The sequence below is a fragment of the Urocampus carinirostris genome, chromosome 6 (assembly GCF_059441175.1).
Source record: "Urocampus carinirostris isolate Australia breed hairy pipefish chromosome 6, RoL_Ucar_1.0, whole genome shotgun sequence".
Taxonomy (NCBI): Eukaryota; Metazoa; Chordata; class Actinopteri; order Syngnathiformes; family Syngnathidae; genus Urocampus; species Urocampus carinirostris.
This window is the reverse complement of record NC_142354.1, coordinates 25,371,423-25,396,544: the sequence shown is the minus strand read 5'-3', so window position 1 is coordinate 25,396,544 and position 25,122 is coordinate 25,371,423. Positions and strand designations below refer to the sequence as shown.

The window sequence follows — 25,122 nt, the reverse complement described above, 5'->3', positions numbered from 1 at the left end:
TTTTACCAGAAAATCACGACACTGTATTATTGTGCCTTTTCATCAATGTTGCACAGACACATTTGAGTCCTTTCACCATTTTCTTAAATGTTCGTCTTTTTTCCTATTGAGAGACATATCCTGAAACTCAACATTGATCTTTTGCTTTTGATCTTCACGTGAATTCAGCAACGTTTGGAACTTAAAATGCTTTGTTTGAACTGAGAAAATGTGAAATAAAATTGTATCCTGATTTTTAATCAATGTCTTTTTTCTCATTTCTCTGAAATTTGTATCTAGTACTGATACTAAAAAAGGTGTGATAATGAGATGATACCTATTGTCTCTTCTATGTAATCTAGGCCCCTAGTGGCCTGGTCATTAGGATTCAGCGCTCTTACTGCTGCTATCTGGGTTTGATTGTGGTCAACAATAAATATCGACTGATTATTTAGATACATCGGTAAGCATCAGATTATAGAGTGCATGTTTAAATTTCTGAATAATTTAGGGTTTTTGGGTGCATTTTACAGTTCGGAAAATATGGTACATTATGAGAAAATCACTATGAATGGATGCTGTGAATTATTCATAACAAAAAGTGAGTAAGAAACATTAAATGTCAGCATCTCCACTGACCGAGTCGAGACTTATCTAACGTGTTGTCCCTACAAAAGTCAACCATTAAAAGCCATAAATAACAACTTGTCATTTCAGGCTAGCTAACATAATTAAATGATATTCATTTTCTAAAGGCCATTTTTAAAAGCCACCATTAATATTGTTGCTTGTCCTGTCTTAGATAATGGCCACTTAGAAGATCATAAAATTGTTTGTTTTAAGTACAATAACGTGCATATGATTTCCCTTTGTAGTGTTCTTTTTTTACAATAGCAAGGATATTTGGGAAAAAAACATTATTTTGTATAAAAGTTAATAATCCCCAACAACTTCATGAGATACTATGTGGCTATACAGTCTTAAAGGAAAAGGGAATCCAAAAGTGTTTTTAAAATTAACATGCTGTACATATTTTATGACAATCTTTTCTGTACTCCTTCACTATAAAAAAAAACATATTTTCATATTTACAGACACCCCCTTACTTACGACCGTTCGTCTTACGAAAAACGGTAGATACGAACATTCATTTCGGAATGTCGAAAAATATCCGGACATTACTGTAAGTTAAATTTTGTATTGTGTGCACCTTTATCCGAGTAGAGGACAGTGCCGTGGTGCTTCTTTCCGCCGCTACTGGCGTGTAGTGCTGTAAGAGGTCACCCGGCATCCACCCCGAAAAAGAAATCCGGCTTCTACTTCCCAGTTTGTATGTAAACATACTACGTGTACTGTATCTGTAGAGCGCTAAGAACTTTGACGTTTTTATTGTTTAATATCTCATGCAAACATTTAATATGATCGGTGTAAAGTCTAAAGAAGAGGCCAGCCATTTCTTTGGAAATAAAAGAGGAATATGAAAGCTTGATGCGGTTGAGAAAATGGTCAGAACACTTTCTTTCGGCCACTTTCTACCACGGAGGAGGAAGTCGCCTAACTCTTGAATCGCATCTTCCAAAAGTAAGTTAAACTCAACTTTATTCCTCTTTATAGAGCATATTATTTTATGAAATGTTTATTTTGTAGTACAAAACAATACAGGTTACTCATACAAGCCTTAATCATATTTATATAAACCTCAAACATACAAAATATAGCACTGAAGCAACTTTATGAACAAATCAAACTTACGAACGATCAGCCGGAAATCTCGTTCGCAAGTGGGGTGGCGTCTGTATAAGTATTTTTTTCCTTTTTTACTAATTTAAAAAGTCATTTTAGAGTAGAAATGTTCTAAATTGTTTCTTGTTTTTTAAGTAACATAAAAAAATAACACTGATAATCGGCATAATTATCTGATATAGAAGACACAGATAATGTTGCTCAATTAAAATATATTAATTACATTAAAAATGCACACTTGTTTAGGGGACACTTTGTATTATTTCGTGCCTCCTAGTGATAAAAATCGTTCTTTGTTACAAGGACAATTTATTTGAATAATACACCAAAATACATGAACTGTGGTATAAACACGCATTTTTAAAAATACTAGTAGGTCAAGAAAACTGTATTTATTTAACACAACATTAGGCTCACCTAAAAGGAGCTGACATGGTTATCTGCCATTTTGCAGCTAATGGTAAATCAAAACAATAAAAACGTGTTAAAGGCTAGGCAAACAATGAGTTGAAAAATTGTGTGGGTTCGTCACTTTGAGATTCAGTAGTTTGCATTCTTTATTGTACCGTACTTTGTAGCACTCGTTTTCGGTTGCATCACACAATACAGTGACATCCAGTGTTCAAATATAAAGCAGTGTTCTTTTGAGATAAACAAGAAAAAGTTGAATTTCTGCTTGTAATGACTTTTTGGCAACTCTTTGTCTTCTTCATCTTTTTCTCCTTTTCTCTTCCGTGTTGGTTTTCTTAGAAGGAGATGCGTCACTGCCAATTAGTGGTTGATGTTAGTCACTACAGTATTGGGCTGTCTTGATTTTCACAGCACATCCATTGTACTGTGTTTTCCAATCACAATAGGTACTTGAGTTAAAGGGAAATTGTGCATTATTTAGCGCTTTTTAGTGTTAATACAACTTTATTCATTAAAGGTGGTGTTTGCAACTTAAAATGTTGCTATTCTCTGTAGCCATCTCCTAGCTTATAGTCATATGATCACAACATCAGTCAGTTCATTCCGCAAGTTGTAACATATATTCTTTTTTCATCTTTTTGGGGGTTCGTTGGTGTTAAAAATTGGCAAAAAAGAAAAGAAAAGAAAAATAATGCAGTCGGTCACTTAGTCTCTGTAGCTTGTAATCAACCTTGTGCTTAGTAGCACTCCGTTTCGGTTGTATCAAAAAATACAGCATCTAACTGTCAAATATTACGCAGAATCCCTTTAAGGCTGGTCTAAATATTTAACTGAACAAACAACTCAAAATTTTCCCAATTTTTGTTTTGGTTTGTTGACATTTTGTAGCGACCCCTGAAGTGGTCCCAAACTAATATTTTCTTATCGGCGGTCCAAAATTTGCCGGAGAGAAACCTGGGCTCCCCGGCATCCTTCATTAAACTTTTCCGACTTTGCTGTGATTACAAAGAAAAATCAAATCAGTCTCACATTTAACGATTAGCTTCCTCTTCTCATTTCATCATTTCAACTCATTACGCAATCGATTTGTCTTTGGAGACGATCGCTCCGTGAAAAAAACTAAACAAAAACACAAAAAAAAACCTGAGTGATTTCTTTTTCCGTGGTCACAAATCGATGCGTCCCTTTTGTTTTTATTCATCGCACACCGCCGCGCTAATTGTTGTCTGTGGCTCCACACCCCGGTCCCCCGTCCTCACCCCGATCATTCCTCACCCGTCGCTCCCTCTTCATTCCCGACCCGTCTATCCATCTTTTTGTGTCCTCACACTTCAGTGGGATGCCGGTCACGCACACATTTTCTCTCGGTGTTGGCGGGAGGCGCCACTGAGCATGTCCCTGTCCGCTCTAAATCGGATTGATTAACGGCATGTGGCTGTGGCGGGTCTCAAGGGGGACCACAACCTAACCCCCTACCGCACACACACATGCACGACCCAATGTTTTCCCGCATCCGAAAGCACCAGGGAAGGCCATACACACTTGCCGGCTTCGGTAATTGGTTGTCGGACAGCCGTGGCAGCTCAGAGCCTAATAGGTCCGACTCCTCAATAACGCTCCGCAATCACAATAAATGTGAGATAGGCTGCATCGGTCAAATGGAGCCATGAAATACTAGCAGGAGGTCCCAAAAACAAATCCTCTTACACACGCTCCCAATTGCTCTCGACTGCTCTCTTATTCTTTTCAATGAAGTGTGCCGCACAACATATGGGGTCAAGGCTGGGAGTAATGCGTTACAAAGGAACACGTTACGTGCCTTTCCTCAAGTAACGGGTACTGGAACTCCTTAAACATACCTGTCAACCTCCACGGCTCCTTGCCCTTACAAAATGTTGTATTTTCCCTTATAAAATACAAAATAATCTTACACCATATTTTTTTCAAACGTGTTTATTTATGTATTATTTATGTTTCGTTATATCATATATATTGTTAATTAACATTTTGTTGTGAGATACTGAGTTGCTCGACATGAATGAGGTTTATTGTAAAAATGAAGTAGCTTGGTCGTTCACTGTAGAAGTAAAAAATACATGCAAATATAATTAAGTAGGATAATACATTTTCTCATTCAAATTATGAATTCATTTTCTGCATTCAATTATTGTTGGTAATATACTGATTAAAGGGATAACCACAAACCTGTCTTTTTTTATTTTCTCCTTTTATACTTCTTTTTTTCTTAACTTTTTTATACAACAATAATGATTCGTAATATAATGCATCAAAGCAAGTGAGCCGTTTGAGAGCCGGATCTCTTTAATGAGTTGAGCCGAAAAAGCCGGTTCTCTAAAAAGAGACGGACTTCCTTTCACTACATAACTGCCACATGAAATCCGAGGCGGAAGATGCATGCGCACATTAGCATCAAACCGCTCGCTTCGTTTGCAACGAAAAAAACGATACTGAGATAGAGGCTTCCGCGGCAAACTCGTTTGACTTGATTGATTTGCCGTTTCGTCATAGTCGGTGTATACCGCATGGTAACCTTAATTGACGAATTTGCGTTTTTCCGTACAGATTTCCTTGTACGTCGTACTCGTCTTAAAATGCATAATAAACTTACTTTGTGTTTTTACTTAAAAACGTACAGGTTGACAGGTATGTTAAAAATATGTTTTAACTCAACATGGTGTGTTATTCTGCTACTTTCTTAAATTAGATAGATAGATAGATAGATAGAGATAGATATATAGATAGATAGATACTTTTTCAGCTCTTCCTTCAATTCCCCAGCAACACAACTTATATATAAAAATCAAAAAATGAAGGGGCCTGTTTATTTGTACCTGTAAAATACAACTGAATACAGTAATCCCTTGGTTATCGCGGTTAATGGGGATCAAAACCACCCGCGAAAAGTGAAAATCCGCGAAGTAGCGACGCCCCTTCAAAAATGCTTACATTTTTATTTATTCATTTATTTTTATTAATTTTATTATTTTATTTTATTATTATTATTTTTTGGACCCGGTTAATGGGGACCAAAACCACCCGCGAAAAGTGAAAATGTCAGGCGGGACGGAAGGAAAACTGAAATCACTTGCACTCGTTTCTTGGTTTTTATTGGAAGGAAGGAATGACAAGACGTGAATCTTCGATCCGTTGACAGATTGTCGAGACTTGACAGGCGGGTGAAGGCTTGGCGGGTATGGTCGTGGATAGGCGTAGTCGTCGTGTTGTTGGTTGGGGCTGGAGAAGAAGGGCGTCGTTGTGTTCGGAAGAGAGATCAGGAGTCAGGCGGTCAGGGCAGGTCGTAGGCAAATTCGGAAACGGGTCGGCAACGGAGATCAGGTAGAAAAACAGGAGGCAGGCAAAGAGTCGGAGGTACGGGCTTTCTGAGCAGATGGCAACAGATCGCATAGTACAATCGGACAAAGTGTTACCGGAAGCTGAGGATTTAAATGTACAGGGTGCGCCAATCAGCTGTCCTGGCTGTTGGCGCCAAATCCTGAACACAGGTGTTCCCAATCCGGGTGATTGTGACAGAATCCCCCCCTCAAGGGACGGCTCCAGAAGTCCCCAGAAAAAGGACCAGGGGGCTCTGGCGGACAGGCTTAATGCGGGAAACATGAAACGTCGGGTGAACCCTCATGGTGCTGGGCAGGCACGCGTGGACTGCCGATGGACTAATAATTTTGTCCACCGGAAACGGTCCCAGGAATCGGGGAGCTAACTTCTTGGACTCCACCCGGAGCGGAAGGTCCTTGGTGGACAACCATACTTGCTGGCCCACCTGGTACTTTGGGGCCGGAATTTTTCTTTGGTTAGCCCCCTTTGAATAACTTTGGACGGCTCGAAGAAGAGCAGCCCGTGCCTGAGCCCAAGTGCGACGACAGCGACGGGCATTTGCAAGAGCCGACGGACAGAAAACCTCTTCCTCTTGGTTGGGGAACAGGGTGGCTGGTAGCCATAGACGCACTGGAAGGGAGACATGCCAGTGGAGGAGCAGACAAGGGAGTTGTGGGCGTATTCCACCTATACCAGCTGTTGCGCCCAGGAAAGAGGCTCACGGGAAACCAGGCAGCGGAGAGCCGTCTCCAGTTCCTGATTGAGGCGTTCAGACTGTCCATTAGATTGCGGATGGAACCCGGACGAGAGACTGACCGAGGCCCCCAGGAGACGGCAGAACTCTTTCCAAAATCCCGAGGCAAATTGGGGACCTCGGTCTGAAACAATGTCTTTTGGGATTCCATGGAGGCGGAAGACATGCAGCTGGACCACCTGCGCCGTCTCTTTGGCGGACCGAAGTTTGGGCAAGGCCACGAAGTGGACCATTTTGCTGAACCGATCCACAATCGTCAAAATGGTTGTCATCCCTTCCGAGGCAGGCAGCCCAGTAACGAAGTCCAGGGAGATGTGGGACCAAGGACGGCTGGGGACTGGTAATGGCTAAAGCAATCCCGCAGGGGGTCGATTCGAAGCCTTCTGCCGGGCTCAGGTTTGTCAAGCCCCGACGTACTCCTGAACGTCCTTTGCCAATGCGGGCCACCAGAAACGTCGGGCCAGGAAGTTGCTGGTGCGGGTAGCACCCGGGTGACAGGAGAGGCGAGAGTCGTGCCCCCATTGAAGGACCTCTGACCGTAGGGCTTCCGGGAAGAATAGCCGCCCCTCTGGACAAGTACTGGGGCCGGCTTGGTCTTGGAGGGCCTCTTTGACGCGATCACAATCCCTGACGTCATAATTGCGTTCGGCAGGGGATAAGCGACGTGAAAAGAATGCACAGGGGTGCATCTTTTGGTCCTCGGTTGACCTTTGAGAGAGAACAGCCCCAACTCCTACGTCTGAGGCATCCACTTCAACGACTAGCTGACGCCCCGGGTCAGGTACTTGGAGGATGGGAGCCGTCAAAAATCGAGCTTTGAGGGTGGTGAATGCTTTGTCGGCCGCAGGAGACCATCTGAATGTTTCCTTGGAACTAGTGAGAGCCGTCAGGGGACCCGCTACCGTGCTATAGTTCCGAATAAATTGTCGGTAAAAATTGGCGAAACCCAAGAACTGCTGGAGCTTCTTGCGATCCGTGGGGACAGGCCAGGAGGTGACTGCCGACACCTTTGCAGGATCCATCTGTAATCTCCCCTTCGCGATGATATACCCCAGGAATGACATGGTTTGGGCGTGGAACTCTTCTCAGCCTTAACGAAGAGGGAGTTCTCCAGGAGTCGTCGAAGGGCAAGTTGGACGTGCTGCGTGTGTTCCTTCAGGGATTTAGAGAAAATCAGAATGTCATCCAAGTAGACAAAAACAAACTTGTTGAGCACATCACGCAGCACGTCGTTGATAAGGGACTGGAAGACGGCGGGGGCGTTCGTTAGACCAAAAGGCATGACTAAATATTCGTAGTGCCCCGTGGCAGTGTTAAAGGCCGTTTTCCATTCATCTCCCTACCGGATACGGACCAGATGATAAGCGTTTCTGAGGTCCAGTTTAGTGAACACCTTGGCCCCTTGCAGCAGTTCAAAGGCGGAGGCAAGCAGTGGTAAAGGGTAGCGATTCTTAACTGTTATGTCATTAAGGCCGCTGTAGTCAATGCACGGTTGTAAGGAACCATCTTTCTTGCCAACAAAGAAAAAACCAGCTCCAGCCGGGGAAGAGGATGGCAGAATTATTTCGGCTGCCAAGGCCTCCGAGATGTATTCCTCCACGGACTGTCTTTCGGGTGCAGAAAGGGAATAGAGACGACCCCGTGGGGGAGTAGAGCCAGGCAGAAGGTTGATAGCACAGTCATAGGGGCGATGTGGAGGAAGGGGAAGTGGCCTTGGCTTTGCTAAAAACTTCCCGTAGGTGGTGATAGCAGGCAGGGACCTTGGACACGTCAGGAGGAGACTTGGAAACCACGGGTCGGTCGGGGTGATATGCAGAACGTAGACAGGTTTGATGGCACTCGACGCCCCGAACGCCAATCAAAGTGAGGGTTGTACCATACCAGCCATGGATGGCCCAAAACAAGTGGCTGGCCGGGGGATGGGAGCAGGTGGAACCGAATTTGTTCTCTATGATTGCCAGAAAGTCTCATCTCCATTGGTTCGGTAACATGGGTAAATGTGCCCAGAAGACGGCCATCTAGTGCTCGGGCGGTGATAGGAGTAGCGAGGGAATTCAATGGGACCTTGAGTATGTGGGCGAGGGAGAGGTCCAAAATGTTAGCTTCGGCCCCGGAATCCACTAGCGCGGAAAGTCTCTGTGGGGAACCAGCAATCAAGAGATGCACCTCGAGGGAAGGTCGAGAGGTTTCGGAGGACGGGATAAGGGCAGAACTCAATCGGACGCCTCCGTTGTCCGACGAGCCCCCCCTTTTAACGGACACGTTGAGATTCGATGCCCCTTGCCACCGCAATAAAGACAAAGTCCCTCAGAAACCCGCCGCCGGCGCTCTTCGGCCGATAGCGCCGCCCGATTAATCTCCATGGCTTCGTGAGTAACTGTCATCGGGGATCGGGGCGTTTGGAACCCACTTGGCTCTTTGGGCGAATTCGTCGGGAGTCGTATTGTTCTCCTGTCGCCGTGCTTGGACCCGACGGTCTGTTCGCGCCGTCAGTGCAATGGCTTCGTCGAGGGTAGAAGGCGGAGTATGGAACACCGATTCGTCCTTCAAATAATAGGTGTGGAGATAAGCGTCCACTAACGCTTCCTCATTCCAATTACTCTGGCTAGCGAGTGTTCTGAAGTCAATGGAGTAATCGGCGACCGAACGTTTTTCTTGGCTAATGTTAAGCAGTGAGCGGGATGCGTCAGACGAGGCAGACCCAGTATCAAATACTTTAAGGATCTCATGGGAGATTAATGCAAACGAGGAACATGCCACCGATCCTCGTTCAAACTCAGCGGTTCCCCAAAGCCGAGCTCTCCCAGTTATGTGGTTAATGACGAACGCTACCTTGGTTCCCTCGGATCGAAAATTTCGGGGTTGGAGATCAAAAATGAGTCGACAGTTTACGAGGAAGGCACGGACTTGGGTAGGGTCACCGCAAAACTTTCCGGGTGCGCCCACATGGGGTTCTGCTGCTTCGGAGACATGCGAGGTAGGCAAAGGAAGACTCGGCGGGGTTGTTTGAGGGCTCGGAGACAGGTTTACGGAATGCGGAAATGGTGACGTCAGTAATTTTGACAGCTGCTCAGACAGGCTTGCTACTTGCTGGTGGTTCTGTAGTAAGAGGTGTTGTTGCTGTTGCAGAAGACCTTGTTGCTGTTGGACTTGTTGAAGAAGCGTGGCGACGTCACTTGCAGATTTCTGTATGGCGCTCTCGGTCCATTGTAGCCGTTGTAGAGCGGAAGGAGGCTCCGAGTTGCTTGGTTCTTCCTTCGGAGAAACGTGCGCTGATCTCATGATGTGGTCCGATTGTTCTGTCAGGCGGGACGGAAAGAAAACTGAGATCACTTGCACTCGTTTCTTGGTTTTTATTGGAAGGAAGGATTGACAAGACGTGAATCTTCCATCCGTTGTTTGACGGATTGTCGAGACTTGACAGGCGGGTGAAGGCTTGGCGGGAATGGTCGTGGACAGGCGTAGTCGTCGTGTTGTTGGTTGGGGCTGGAGAAGAAGGGCGTCGTTGTGTTCGGAAGAGAGATCAGGAGTCAGGCGGGCAGGGCAGGTCGTAGGCAAATTCGGAAAGGGGTCGGCAACGGAGATCAGGTAGAAAAACAGGAGGCAGGCAAAGAGTCAGAGGTACGGGCTTTCTGAGCAGATGGCAATAGATCGCATGGTACAATCGGACAAAGTGTTACCGGAAGCTGGGGATTTAAATGTACAGGGTGCGCCAATCAGCTGTCCTGGCTGTTGGCGCCAAATCCTGAACACAGGTGTTCGCGATCCGGGTGATTGTGACAGAAAATCTGCGAAGTAGCGACGCCCCTTCAAAAATGCTTAAAAAATAAATATATATTATTTTTTTATTTTTTATTATTATTTTTTAGACCCGCGTAGCTCTGAACCCGCGAATGTGGAACTGCAAAGTAGCGAGGTCCCACTGTATGGTTTCTAGCCCATAGCACATCGTGTAATTTCCCCCAACAGATATTCTGACATTCTCCCTACCGTATATACCCACATCTAAGCCATATCTACCACTATAAAATAAAATACTGAAACTTGGAAGTCAGTTTATATGCGCATATTTGGTTGTGTGTCACCAGTAACGAATGGTAAGCAGTGCGTGGGGAGTGGGTGTGGCTTAAACACGATCATTGAAATCAATGAAGCAAACTTTAGCACAACATTTAAGGTAAAAGAAATTTGGTCCTTTTTCATTCGTTAATTTTTTTTTGCAGTTCAATTCTCACGTAACGAGTACTGTAATGCGTTATAATTAAAATGTTGTAACTGAACTGACGTTACAACATGGTGTGTTACTCCGCTCTCAATTGTTTCCCTATTCTTTTCAATGAAGTGCGCTGCACAAAATATGGGGTTGCCTTTTTTTTTTTCTCTTGTTTTGTCCGGAAGATTGTTTTGCGAGGGAAGGGACATAACAATTCCCCCAAGAAGGCCTAATGGGTTTTTGGAGAAGCAGAGAAGGAAAGAGATTCTGACATTTTGTACATCCAACATCTGTCTACATGCTTGAACGCTACAACTCCCCTGATACTCTTCTCAGCTGAGTTGCTGGCTGACAGGCGGACGGTTGGAAGGGACTGCAAATAAATACGCTGCCATTTCAATTTCAGCTTTCCCTTCCCGGCGCTGACCAATTGTGTGACAATTTGGAATGATTGTGAGATCGTGATATTCCTGAAAGGACGGCGTTCACTGTTCAAATGTTTCATCAGGGATTTATTAAATTAAGAAAAGCAAGAGGGAATAAAGGGATCTAATTTGCATTCATTAAAATCACATGCTTTAATGCAGGGGACTGGTGATATTTTTGAAAAATGTCCAATTAGCTGTGATTCGTATTCTTGAAAGGACACTGTAATATTTGACTACTAGATGATGCTGTATTGTGTAGTTTAGCGCTCTCCAACGTAGTAATAACAGCTGAGGTGCCCGCAGACCTGTTCAAAAAAATATCTCACCAATGCTGGTTCATTGTGATTTTCTAGTAAACTGATTATTTTTAGTGGTTTACTGAGTCCCTGTAACCCTAATTCTAATAATTGACCTGGTAATGATATTGTAACCACATATCAAAAACATACTTCGAAATAATAATCACACAATAATAAATATCAAACTGGGTGCTCTTTCCACTAATTAGTAATAAAAAGTAGCTATCGTTTTTAAAAAAGGTTAGCGGGCTTTGGTTGAGTTCAACCAAAAATGAATGCTTTTTTTGACAAGCCTTTTTGAGGTTTTTAGGAACCTGTAGCAGCAAGATGACATATAATATTGTCAGTTCCCTATAGGTTAGTCTTAGGGTCTGCAACAAGCAGATCTTTGGTGCCCTCAAGTGGCCACCCGGCGCCTTTTCAAAAATGTTTGATAATGGAAAATTATATTTTTTCTGTAAGACGACAAAAGTGAAACAATTTTTAAAATTTTATTGAATGAGTAACTATTTTGACATAACAGGCAATCGGACATGGTTTTTTTTCTCCCCATTGCAAAGAAAAGATAGATAGTTAAAACTTAACATTCTCAATATACAATATACTCAATATTCATAAAGAAGCAACCTCCCCAAATATAAATAAATGAATATAGATACATACAGTGTAGGTGTATATGCAGCAGCCGTAATTGCTTTCTCTCCCCACGTCGCCTCAGTGTCTTCCCGGACCTGAGCACAATTCACAGAGCCCCTGCTGGTGATCATCCTTGCTTTGCGCTTTTCTGAGTTTCCGATATTACTGAGGAATTTCTTTTCAATGTAACACGTTGCAATAATTCTAGCTGAAATACATACTTGGCAGTTTGTTTCGGGTGGGTGGATCCATTGACTTGTGCCCCCGCACGGCTTTTTGACTGACAGCATGCACCAACCTATCAGACTTGTGCACAGAAGGTCACGCCCACTTAACACATGCAACAGTCCTCGGCGACCTGCCCCCATGATAGCATTTGCTGTGTGTTTGCTGCTGAGCAACAAAGCACAGCGAAAATCCGTGAAGTATCTAGACGGAGATACAGGGAGGGATAACTGTATAGATAAAATATATTTTGCAGTCAGAACAAAAGATGTAGTAGTTGTAGCGTCATAAATTCAGCCATTAATAATAACGCGGTTATATTTTCCGTCGGTGGTTTGTTCGAAGGGCACGAACCTCACCCGACGTCTGTGCAATTCATTATAAACAGATTTGCTTAGCGAGTAAGATGAAATGAGCAACGACCATTAGCATAATGAATGCACCCATCACGGTGACAATTCCCCCCTCCTTCAAATGTGTTCAAATAAATCCTTGGAGGAAACGTGTCTGATTCATGGAGGAGCTTTCACGTGAGCCGTAATGAAAGTCTCTGTGGCTCACCGAGACATCATTAGATGACGTGTGTTAGCGGTTGTGTAAACACGTTCCGCCATCATCTGTTATTTGGCGCTTGAGTGTTTTGAAGACCAGGATGAAAACCTTGCAATTGATTGATTTTTTTGAAGAAGATTTCAACTGAGTTGCTCAACTGTCTGACCGATGTCGTTATTTCTTTATGGAAATTCATTGCACATCATGAAGATGTATTTTACCATTTTTTTCACGTGTTTAATTTATTTTTTATTTCTTCTAACTTTTCTTCAAATTCAATCACCTCCTTTTTGGACAGACATTAAAGAGTACCAAAGATAATCACACCTGTTTTTAAAGGGACAGTGTGTGTTATTTGACTACCAGCTCTCACTGGATTGTTTTGTGCAGGGATCACCATACTTGTTGAAGCTGGGAGCTACTTTTCGTTACTGATCGAAAATACATTTCTAAAATGACCACTTATGTCAACCCTCTGTTGTTACTATGTCATTACCAGGTTGTAACAGTTCAATTAGAAATCAAATTTACCAGAAAATCGCAATGACCCATTACTGGTGAGCTAATTTCCAAACCTGTCCGCGGGCTACTCCGATGATCTTAGGGGGTTACCTGACCTGGTGGCCACAGGCACCACATTACAGACCTTGGCACTGCATATTACAGCAACATCTAGTGGTCAAATAATACACACAGTCCCTTTAAGGTTATTTTCAAGTCAAATAGAAGCCAAATCATAAAAAACAATTATATCTTATTTTATTTTTTTAATTAAAAAAGAACATTTTGAAAAAAATATTCGGGCAACACGTTGAAGACCCCTGGTGTTGTGCAATCAAAATGAGTGCTAAAAAACACAGAAGATTAAAAACTTCAAAGTGTCAACTTGGACAAACTGCAAAGTTTTTCTACAATTTTTGCCCAGCCTTTTGCAAAGAAAGAAAAGAAAAAAAAGAAAGAAAACAGATAAAAAAGATAAAAAAATAAAAGAAAAAGGAAAAAAAAGAAAAAAAAAGAAATAAAGAAAACAAAATATTATTGTTCATATTTTATATCAAATACAAATAAAGTAAAATAGGGAAAATGATCCTTAAAATGTGGTTGGTTCAGTTACGTTATTTTGTTAGTATAAATATATACCGTAATAAAAATATAATATATACCCCTAATTCCCCTAAAAGCAGGTAGATGCCTTGCATGGCTATCGCCGCTATCAGTGTGTGTGTGTGTCTGTGAAAGGGTAAGTGTGAAGCACATTGTAAAGTGCTTACGGAGGTTTTCAGTAACTTCAAAAGTCTAGTCAAGTCAAGTCATGTTTATTTGTGACACCCTTGATCACATGGAGTCTCAAAGGGCTGCATATATCACAGATTATTGTAAACCACAGACTATTATTACACCATTCTCTGATCTAAAGCACTATATAAATGCAGACCCTTTTCCATTTACCATTAAAGGTGGGGTGCGTGATTTGAGGTGTCCTTACAAAGTTGAATGTAGAATATTTTCTCGATTAAGTATCTGCAAACAATGCCCAACTGAGGTGATCAAGCCCTAATATTTTTTCACCAAAGTGCCTATCTGCTTTTATTGTGTTATTAGCAAAGCTGTTCGGGGCGGTGGATGAATGGGGGGGGGGGTCGCTCTCAGTGTGACTTCATGCTCGTCCATGCGTTTTTGTTTTTGTCTCTATTTATTAGTGTAGCATGAAAATGGTGAAGGTAAAAAGCTGCTTGCTTCAAGTACAGTCAAGGGAGCTTGACAAAGGCTGCAATGATGACACAAGCCAGGAGAGGCTGAGAGGGTGGCCGCGAGTAAAAAAATTCCAAATTCCATTCAGCTCCTTTAACAATATAACCAAATTGCATAAAACCCTATTCATTAGTTGTGCATGTGTACCAAATGTTTTGGCTAGTCAATTTGAAACGTGTTCTGTGACCTGACTCCAGCAATGTATTTTTAACTTTATTTATTTATTTGTTTATTTCATAAAGGACAGGAATACTACTTAAATGAAGCTATATCAAGTTATATCAAGGATTCCTTGATAGAGATGGAGCAGCCTGGCTTCTATCGCCTGTAAAAATTGCAAAATGCTCGAGCGTAAATGTTTTACAGTTTGCAGTTAAAAAACATTGTTATCTTTCAAGTTTGTGTTGTTTTGTGACACTAGATCAAGCATGTGTTTTTTTTTTCAGTTTTACGACCTTGATCCTCCTTCCCTCCAGAGCTAAGATCTTAAAAAGATAAATATATTCTTTAAGAAGTATGCGTTTACAATGCCCAACTGAGTTTAAAGAGCTCTTATGCTTTTTTTTCCACTAGGCCTATTTGCTTTTATCTTATTTTTTATGTATGGGGCAGAACACATTAGGTGCAAGAAAAGGGGACTTGGGGGAGTGCTGGAGAGTAACGTCATGTCCGTCCCTGCAGTTTTTTTTTTTTTGTATTTGTTAGTGTGGCATGAAAAATGTGAAATACAGTCCTAACGCTAACCTAAACCCCAAGAAAGATGACAAAGGAAGACTTTATTTGAGTGGGTCTAAGAAATGCACATATTTGCACGCGCATCATGAATGAGCTGATTGAGGCTTCAATTATGATAAAAGCCTGGAGATGGCAGGAGAGGTTAACCAAATTTCAAATTCCATACAGCTCCTTTAGGCCCAAGCCTGAGCCTAAGGGCCTAAAATGTCCAATATTATGTTTGGGTCAGGCTGGGAATTCTCTCTTGAACATTTAACGCATTTATCTAAAAAAGAAAAACATATATTTAAAAAAAACTCTTCATGCTATGTCTCTCTGTCTCTGTCTCTCTCTCTCTCTCTCTCTCTCTCAAAGTGCCACGCTAGATTTTTGGGGGCGTACTACTTTTATGGCAATATAAAAGATACAAATGTTTACACAGTCTTGTGGAACTTAGATTTTGTTACACTAGTACCAGATTGGGGTGGTGAGTAAATTATATGAACAAATGATTACTTGACCAGTTAAACTGAAAAGGCGAGGTTAGTCCTTTTTAGACTCGTTTTGCTTTAATTGTAACACAGCACGTTTTAGATGATTTGAACAGGAAAACGGATGAAAAACCTATTTAGTTAATCTGAAGCAGGGGTGGCCAACCTGGTCCTCGAGAGTCGCGTATTGGAGGTTGTTAGCAAGCTTTGTGGAAGCTTAATAATGGTCCAAAGGTTCGGAATCACCTGTATTGGAGCAGAATAACTCCAAAAACATGCAGGATATGCAGCTTTCGAGGACTGGGTTGGTCACTCCTGATTCTGAAGGATTGGCTACACTGCAATTTTAATTGAATTCTTAACCTATTTTTGAGAGTTCAACATACCTTAATCAAGAAACCCACTCTCGGATTTAAATAACTTTCTTTACTTATCATCTACAGAAGAAACTTAAAAGAAAACAAAAGAAAAAAGTGGGGAAAAAAAGAAAGATAGGAGTTGGAATCTTAGCTGGCACCATTCAGACAGGAAAACAAATTTTACTGTGATTAGAATTTAAGGCAGATTAATTGTAATTGAATCTATTCTCTCTATACCCCCCTTTAAACACACTAATCCCGTAACCATTAGAAGAACTTTGGTTTCGGTGCGACGATGTGACGATGTTGAGGAGGCCGGTTTCAAGGTTTCAGCGAGGAATCCTCAAGGCTTGATGCCCCGATCTGGACCAGAACCACTGCACGGCGTTGAAGCTGTGGTGGGTGGCTGGCCCGTCCGCAGGTTCTTTGTCTCGAGGGGCTAAGCAAGACTTTCTGATGCTATCTACTGGCCTATCTATATCTTGCTGCTTGTTGAAACCTGGCTGGCTGGCTTGCTCAAAACAGAACTTTTAGTTTCTTTCTACAAGAGACTTTTCTGTAAGCAGAATTTTCTTGATCCTGGCATGCTTGCTTGCCCCAACAGAACTGTTGGTTTCTTGCAAGCCAGCCTTTCTTGCTGCTGGCTCTCTCTGGCCACTTACGAACTGAATTGCGAGGAGTGAAGCGGCTTGTTTCCCTGTAGTCTGCTTCCCCGTCGCTCTCTCCGGCCTCCTGGGGTTGTCAAGGCAACCTGGAATGTCCTTTGTTTCATAAACGAGCAATACCAAATCTCACACCCAGTTGATACCAGATAATTCAAATACTGCGAATAATTGAATTAAAAAATATGAAATTGCAGGTACAAGTTTTGCTTGTGCATGAACTCAGATGAGATTTTTCAATATTGGATTCTAGCTGGGGCAGGAGGGGGAGAGAAAGGAAAATTGGAGGGGGAGCAGGGACAATTCATGTCTGTGTGGCCCTCCCCCATATGTAAATGAGAATGCTGACCTAATATTGAATGCTCTACAGACTTTAATTTGTTATAATACATCACCTCTCCTCCTCCCGAGTCCTCACAAATAAAATATTAAATTTCGAGTTTGATTCGGGCTCGGTCCTGCAAATCGAGTGAATTGGTCTGCTCTGACCTGGTTCGAGCTTTAGTACCCGCCTGTGTTGGGCTTTTACACCGATCTGACCTCTGATTCCCTCCCCCCTCTATTTCCTCAGGTGAGGGCGAGCGCCATCGCCCAAGACGCGGACCAGAATTACGACTACGCTTCCAATAGCGTTATCTTGCATCTTGATGTTGGCGATGAAGTCTGCGTGCAACTGGACGGCGGAAAAGTCCACGGCGGCAACACTAACAAATACAGCACCTTCTCCGGTTTCCTCATCTACCCGGACTGACACGCCCCTTTAGGCTCCGCCTCCCACGGGGCCTCATTTTGACGGCAGTTTCTAGCAAATGAATATATAATTGTATTTTCATCTGTTAACATTTACCTCAGACAAACACATGGTTAGTTGTAATTCTGTGCGACGAACGGTGTCTTTTGCGCAGACGCACACAGAAACGCACACACGGCACACCGAACAATTGAATTAAGATAAGATTGACAACCATCATAAGTGTATGTGTGTTAGCAGATCCATTTTCAGCCATGATCATATATCAGAAAAAAAGGAAATATTATTATTGTACAGTGTTGGGTGTGTGACTGGAAAAAAAACTACAGATACTAGTTACTTTATTTAAAAAGTAATTCAGTAACCCCTTACTACTTATTACTGACACCAAAAAGGAGTGTGTTACTCTGAGACTAACTATCTAGTTACAAATTACCATATGTACTTGCATAGAAGGCGACCTCCTACAACTGATTTAAAATAGCCACATGTTTGAAGAAATATAAGAAAATGTGTACACTAACCTGTAGAAGCAGTGAATCCTTCATATTTCACCCAAGACACTCCATATCCATATTGTCTCTGGGCTTCAAAGATCCCATTCTCTATTTCTGGGTACAGTACAAGATGTCTTTTTTTTCTCCAGGCATTGTGTATTGAAAAAACAATTTTACAACATTCCCGTGAGTTTGTAGTTCCTGTGTAAGCCTAGCCCCCTTCCCAACGCTTTGCCTAACATACGTTAGTTGTGACACACAAACAACTATGCACATATATGCTATTGCCCCGATTTCAGTAGATTATCTTATAGTTACAATTAAGTCTTAGGTACGAGTATGTACAGTAGGGAGAATATCTACATGAGGAGACATTCAGCCCATTCATACTGTGCTTGAGATAGTGCCACCATAACTGTATTTGGTTGTATTTTCTAGGTAACGATAAACATCCTTCAGAGATTGAATTGGATCAAATAATATACGTGACGACGTAAGCAAAGTAAAAGTACTCATCAATCAGGACATTATAATTATGTATGCACATTTATAAAGTAGCAGAGTAAGGTAGTAACACACTAAATAATAACAAAAGTAGCGTTTCATTAAAAGTAGTTGCGTTCCTTTGTAATGCGTTAGTCCCAACACTGATTGTAGCAGATAATGTGTCTGACTGAATCTGGTCATGATGGTGTAGTATGTGTATATGTTTCCATCCTATATTGAAAATATTTGACCATGCATCATCATTAACACTGCAAAAAAAGTTTAAAAATTGAGGGAGACTTTTCGTAAAATAAGTACAAATGATTTCAGAGTAAAATTTTTTCTAATGGTAGATTATTACTTTTAGATTATTACTATAAAAATTATCCAAATTATATGTGATTTGACAGACATTTTAAGTAGGGATGTTCTGTAACCACTTTTTTTCCACGCATAATCCGATACTTTGTTCTTAAGTTTTCATCGAGATATATACACACACACACACACACACACACACACACACACACATATATATATATATATATATATATATATATATATATATATATATATATTAGGGTGGTCCTTAATGGGGGTCGAAATTTTTTTTTGGGAAATATTGGGCTCTGACCCCCCGCATATGTTCTTATATCGATAAAAACACACTGTGTGCAATTTTGAACAATTTGGATAATATTTAGAGGTAGCTCAACGACTTTGTAATTTCCCAAAATGGTAAAATTTTGGCAATTTTCGAGAAAAAACGGAAATCTTAACCCTATGTGTACGGCGTTTTAGAACATCCAATTTCAGTCCATTGCTTATAATTGTAACACAAGAAAAGTTACAAGTAACTTTGTACACTAGGTCTGATATAATGTGCGAAAAATCCTTATTTTTCATACCAAAATTTCAGAGGCCTTGAGCGACCTCTAAATATCCTTTGATTTTGATGAAACTTTGCCTAATTACGTTTTGTATATATTGGAACAAGGGGTCAGAGCATGAAATTTTAAAAGTCGAAAAATAAGGACCACCCTAATATATATATATATATATATATATATATATATATATATATATATATATATATATATATATATATATATATATATACTGATACTGGACCGTGTGTATTATTTGACCACAAGATGTTGCTGTATTGTAAAGGCACAAGGAAGAATACAAACTGCATTTTTCTTCCTTTTTTTTTTTTTTCCCGCCCAGGTTCTTGTGAGATTTTTGTTCTGTTTGGGTAACCGTAGCAGCAAGATGATGGACAATTATGTCAGCTCCCTCTTGCTGAGCTTCATTGTATGTTAAACAAATGCAAATTCCTCTACCTTCTGGTGTTTTCTTCTTTATGTGATAGTTTACGAATTTTTGATATTAGTTAAATATGTCAATATGGTTTTTTTAATCAGTGAAATTTATATTTTACCACTTAGAGGCGTTACATAATACACACTGTCCCTTTAAATCTAGGCTTTATTGGCACCAGTACGACACCTTGTTTCAGTGCTTGTCTATCCTGAATTCAAAGAAAAAAATACTTTAACAGAATTATATGCAGAAAAAATAATTATAGTTTAGTTTTTTATTTAAAAATGAGAAAAAATGAGTATAATATAAAATCACTCCAAGATATAGGTATAGTTATCTGTGAACCGAACAAGGATATTTTTGCAGTGATTAAAGGTGTATTGCAGATACAAAGGTGAAGAAGTGAGGTTCAAACATTCCCAAAAATATCAATATATTGTGTTTAAAAAAAAAAAAAATAATTAAAAAAAAAAAATTATATATATATATATATATATATATATATATATATATATATATATATATATATATATATATATATATGTATGAATATGTATGTACGAATATGATGCCATGCCTAATGATTACGTTTAGTTTGACCTTTTTTTTCCGCTTTTTCTTTAGGTAAAGTGATTGGCTAGATCATGCCAAACCTCAAAAAAACAAATGGAAAAAAAAAAACAAATATAGTGAAAGGTTAGAATTGTTCAGGTTGTAATAGCGATTATTTGTATATAACATATATATTAACCGAGGGCCTTCTTGTTGTGCAACGTTTCACACAAAAATCAATCCAAAATAAGATTGAAAATTCAAAACAGTGTTTCTCGTAGTTGTCCTGCTGGAGCTTTAAACACAATTTGTGTTAAATTTGCTTTATGCTAAGCTAAAAATGGTATCGGTCGCAGTCTTTTTTCCAAGGTGACCACTCGACTACCTATTTCATTTGTGAATGTATTTAAGTACATTGATTTTTCAGACGTAAGTGACTGATTTACATGTTTCATATGCGAGTTTCTGTGCCTTATGCTTTGTTTCTCATTCATTTGTCGTGCATGAGACCGGTTTCGGATTTTGCAGGATTTCGTCTGCAGTGGTGTTGTTTGACATTTCGAGTGAAACTTTGAAAGTTACAGTTATAGATGTCCAAAAGTATGGAGGACCAATCATGCCATATATATGAAAAATGTACAGTATAAATAAATACCCACAAATTTTTGCCATACAAAAAGATGAACACATAAATCACATAGTACCTAGCTATATCATATAAACACAATTTATTCATATTCTTATGCATTTCTGTTACATTTATTTTGGTATGTAATATGTCTTTTTTTGGTATTTTGTTGTGTATTTTGATGCGTTTTTCAAAACTAAATGTTATTCAAATAAGGGGCCGGTCAAATTTACTGAACTTTTTACCTACAGCCTATTCATTAACCAATAATCAACCAATAGGTGAAAAGGTCAGTCAATTTTAAAATTTTGAAAATTACGAAATAAATAACCAAATGTCCAACAAAATACATGCAAGTTTAAACGACAAAATACACGACAAAATACATGACATAGTACATAACAAAACAAATACCTAGATTAATTAATGAAAAAATACACAACAAAATACATGACAAACTAAATTACAGGGCTGTACATGGCAAAATACGTGACAGAATACATGCCAAAATACATGACAAAATACAATAAAAACATACGATAAAAAATAAATACAGAAATAAAGGACAAAATACACGACTAATACATGAACAAATAATTTACAAGATACACGACAAAATACACAATAAAATACCCGAAAAAATAAATGAAACCCCCCCGACAAAATACGCAAAAAATACATGACAAAATACACAAAAAAATTAATACAGAAATAAAAAAAATACTAAGTACACAAAAAATTGCATGACAAAATATAAGACAAAATAATACAGAAATAAATGACAACCTAATAAATAAATGGCAAATACATGACAAAAAATTACAAGATACACGACAAAACACACGACAAAATAAATACAGAAATAAAAAAATGAAAACACACACGACAAACACATGTAAAAATAAATCACAAAATACACAACAAAATACTCGACAATTATACATGACAAAATACACAACAAAATACCCGACAAAATACATATATACATTTCATTCATTTACGTATTACGTGATGTTTTTACGGTTATGTGTTCATTTATTTTAATGGCATTTATTTGATCATACATATTTCTTCATATTGTAAGATCGGGCCTCCATGCACAAAAAGGAAAGAAAATGTCTGCCAAACAAGAGGAGCATGTCATATTTGGAATTTGCATCAAGAAATATAATATGCTAATGTGTTCAATTGATTCAATGTAAATTCAGTTATCAATGAAACCAAATGAAGCTTGATAGCGTGACAGTGGCTGTGAATTGTTTCCTGGTGAGAGTTAATACAAATACACGAACATTCCATCTTGTGGGTGCGTCCATTGTTGTTACTGTGCTTTAAACGCTTGGTTGAACATGACATTCTGGACACTTGAATAACATGAGAAATGATAATAAAGTACATTTAAAGAAAACTTGTTTTATTTTTGCACTTCTGAAAGTTAAGCTACCAACTGGTAGATAATGTAGTATTTGCACTTATTTTTTGTTTTAAAAAAGGAGAAAGTGTTTGGAGAACACGTCGTATTCTTTGAAAGATATCGTACTTGTTTTTATTATTATTTTTGTAGTTTTAAATTCAAGTATTAAGATGTCCTCACAATCTGTGTGTAGAAGGGAATGCCATTAAAAACAAATGAACATTTTACGTTTAAGATCAAACAAACAAAATAATGAAGTTGCAGTTTAAAACAAATGTTTGCATGTGACGTGAGCAGCTATCTGCTCAATACATATATTCTTTTCTCACATGTATTGATTCATTTTTTCATGCATGTTTAAAGAAAACATCACATAATTTAAAAATCAAGCAAAAAGAAAAAAGTTTGACAAGTTGAAGCCAAAGGTTATATGAGGGAATATCTTTGGACGCTTCAATTAATAACAACTATAACAGTCATTTGTTTGTCCATTTAAAAATGATCACGATATAGAGTAAATTTAGCAGTTTCTGAGGTTTTTTTCCCCCTATCCTTCTCCTTACTCTCTAGCAACAATACATTTATAAAACCTGGGAATTTTACTAAAGTGGATTTTATCCAGTCCATGGTGCCGGCTTTCCTTGCCTTGGACATTTTCTGTTGGTAGTTGATCTTTAAGTTTGTTGGGAAAAGTAATAGCACCAAAAAAGTGAAGAAAATTTACGAAGCAAGTGTGACCTTTCTCGAAGGTAAGAGTAGCTATATAACAACTACTATTGATAGTTTTCCTGTGACATCATGCGCATAACCGTATCTATACAGTTGGCCATACTGGATGGGTCACCAGATTTGGTTTAATGTTGTCAAGGCTCTACACAATTTTTTTCAAATGTAAATGTTAATGAAAGAGGGATGTGCTAGGCATTGTTGTTTTTTTGACGTTGGGTAGTAACTCTTGTATTTTAATATTCATGGAGACCTGGCTCAATCTGAGGATCCCCGATGCTTGCGTGCAGCTAGCTGGCCTCTTTATATATAGCTTCTTGCACTGGAAGGAGAAGCCCTCCAATTTTGTTGTACAACTGTATAATGAAAATAGAGATCATTCTTTCATACTGTCGGTCGGTTGGTGGATAGATAGATAGATAGATAGATAGATAGATAGATAGATAGATAGATAGATAGATAGATAGATAGATAGATAGATAGATAGATAGATAGATAGATAGATAGATAGATAGATAGATAGATAGATACATAGATAGATAGATAGATAGACAGACAGACAGACAGACAGACAGACAGACAGACAGACATATATATAGAATGGATAGGTTTTCTTATTAGAAAACAATTACGAATATCAAAAAAACTTTAAAAAGGTCGATCTTTAATAAAAATTGACGCTGAGTAGGATCGTTGGCAAGGTTTGAATGTGGTGCAAACGAGAGCTTTTTGAGCTGTTGGAAATGGAGGTGCTGTCATCCCTCACCCTCCTCTCAGTGAATCCCAATGCTACCCCTCGCAGATTCCAGCGTTAAGTTAATTGGACAGGGAGTGAGGGTTGAGGAGGGAAGCGTTCAGGCCCATTAGCAATCCCTCTGTGGCAGGCCGATCCGAGAGGATCACAGACTCACAAATAGACGGATTAAAATAATCAATAGGCCTCTCTCGCTCTCGTTCCCTCAAACAAGCACACACACATGCAGAATGTGAGGAATACCAGTTGTTCTCCAATTTTTAATGTTGTCTTTGAACGCTTACAAATTAGCTAAGCTATGGGCACACAAACACACAAGAGTGAACTCGAGCCTTGAATAAATGAGAAGTAAAAAGGTCAGTGGGCTGAAAGTAATCAGACTGGTCTAGATGCTGTCACCATTTTTTAGTCCAAGTTTCATGTTATGAATGTTTCTGATAATCGAAGGCTATGTATGTTTTGAATGTAACTCAACTGGTAGATATAGCACATTTGTCAAATATAGATACATTCTGCAACGATTAAACTCATTTTGATACTTAAAGGTATTCCCAAATTCTAAAACGTGCATGAAGTGAGAAAACAGTACATCTTTTTTTTTTGCACAAAATCAATATATATCTAATATTCCAATTTTTTTATGAGTTAATGCATTTTAAAGACAGCCTGTCTAGTCTTTGAAGATGTGAAGATCACCAGCACCCGATTGGTTTAAGTGTTGATTAGTCGAAGGGGTTAGGAGTGTTTTAAGACAAGTTTTGGTAGTTTTTGCGGAGAGCAGCCCAAAAGGGGCTAACTGGCAGAAATATCACACGGAGATCTAACGGGTGCTGACCCAGCTGAGAATAAACCAATGGACGCGGCAGGCTACCCAGCTGCTAAAAAGAGTTCAGCCAGGCTGGCTGAACAAAAGCATGCAATAAGCAGCCAGGCTAACCGGGAGCCAACGACAAAAAGGGAATACGGAAACAAACATGGAGAGTAAATTAAAGGACACAGCAGGCTAGCCGGCTGCTAAGGGGGATAACCTGGACTAAAACAAACTGGAAGCCTTGCTAACAGGGAGCTAGTCGAACAATAATATATCAACCACGAGACATGCAGTAAAAAGCACAAAGCAAAAGCCACAATTGCCTACCCAAGGAGGAAAAGAAAATAAGGGACGCAAATAGTTACCTCACCCAGCTTTTGGAGATTGAAGCACGCCAGTTAGCAAAACGGGGGGGACACACACACACAACATGCTGTTTCATCAATTTGCATTACATTTCCAAAGACAGCCACTTGTTTTTTTATGTATTTAACTAAGGGGTGTCAAACTTGTTTTAGCCAGGTGGTAGAAATCTTCTGGAGACTCACAATTAAAATTTGATTATTATTCAGGATTGTAAGATTTTTTTTCTCAATATTTTTCCT

General features: G+C 39.8%; 1 protein-coding gene across 1 annotated transcript in view; it reads left to right on the top strand.

The window, feature by feature from the left end:
• Window positions 1-18,813, top strand: part of c1ql4b (complement C1q like 4b) — a 45,295-nt gene extending 26,482 nt beyond the window's left edge. Inside the window, exon 3 of the mRNA XM_088337190.1 lies at window positions 17,144-18,813. Within this exon, the coding sequence (XP_088193316.1) occupies window positions 17,144-17,323 (180 nt within the window). The 3' untranslated portion in view covers window positions 17,324-18,813. The remainder of the gene's footprint in view (window positions 1-17,143) is intronic.
• Window positions 18,814-25,122: the final 6,309 nt, after the last annotated feature.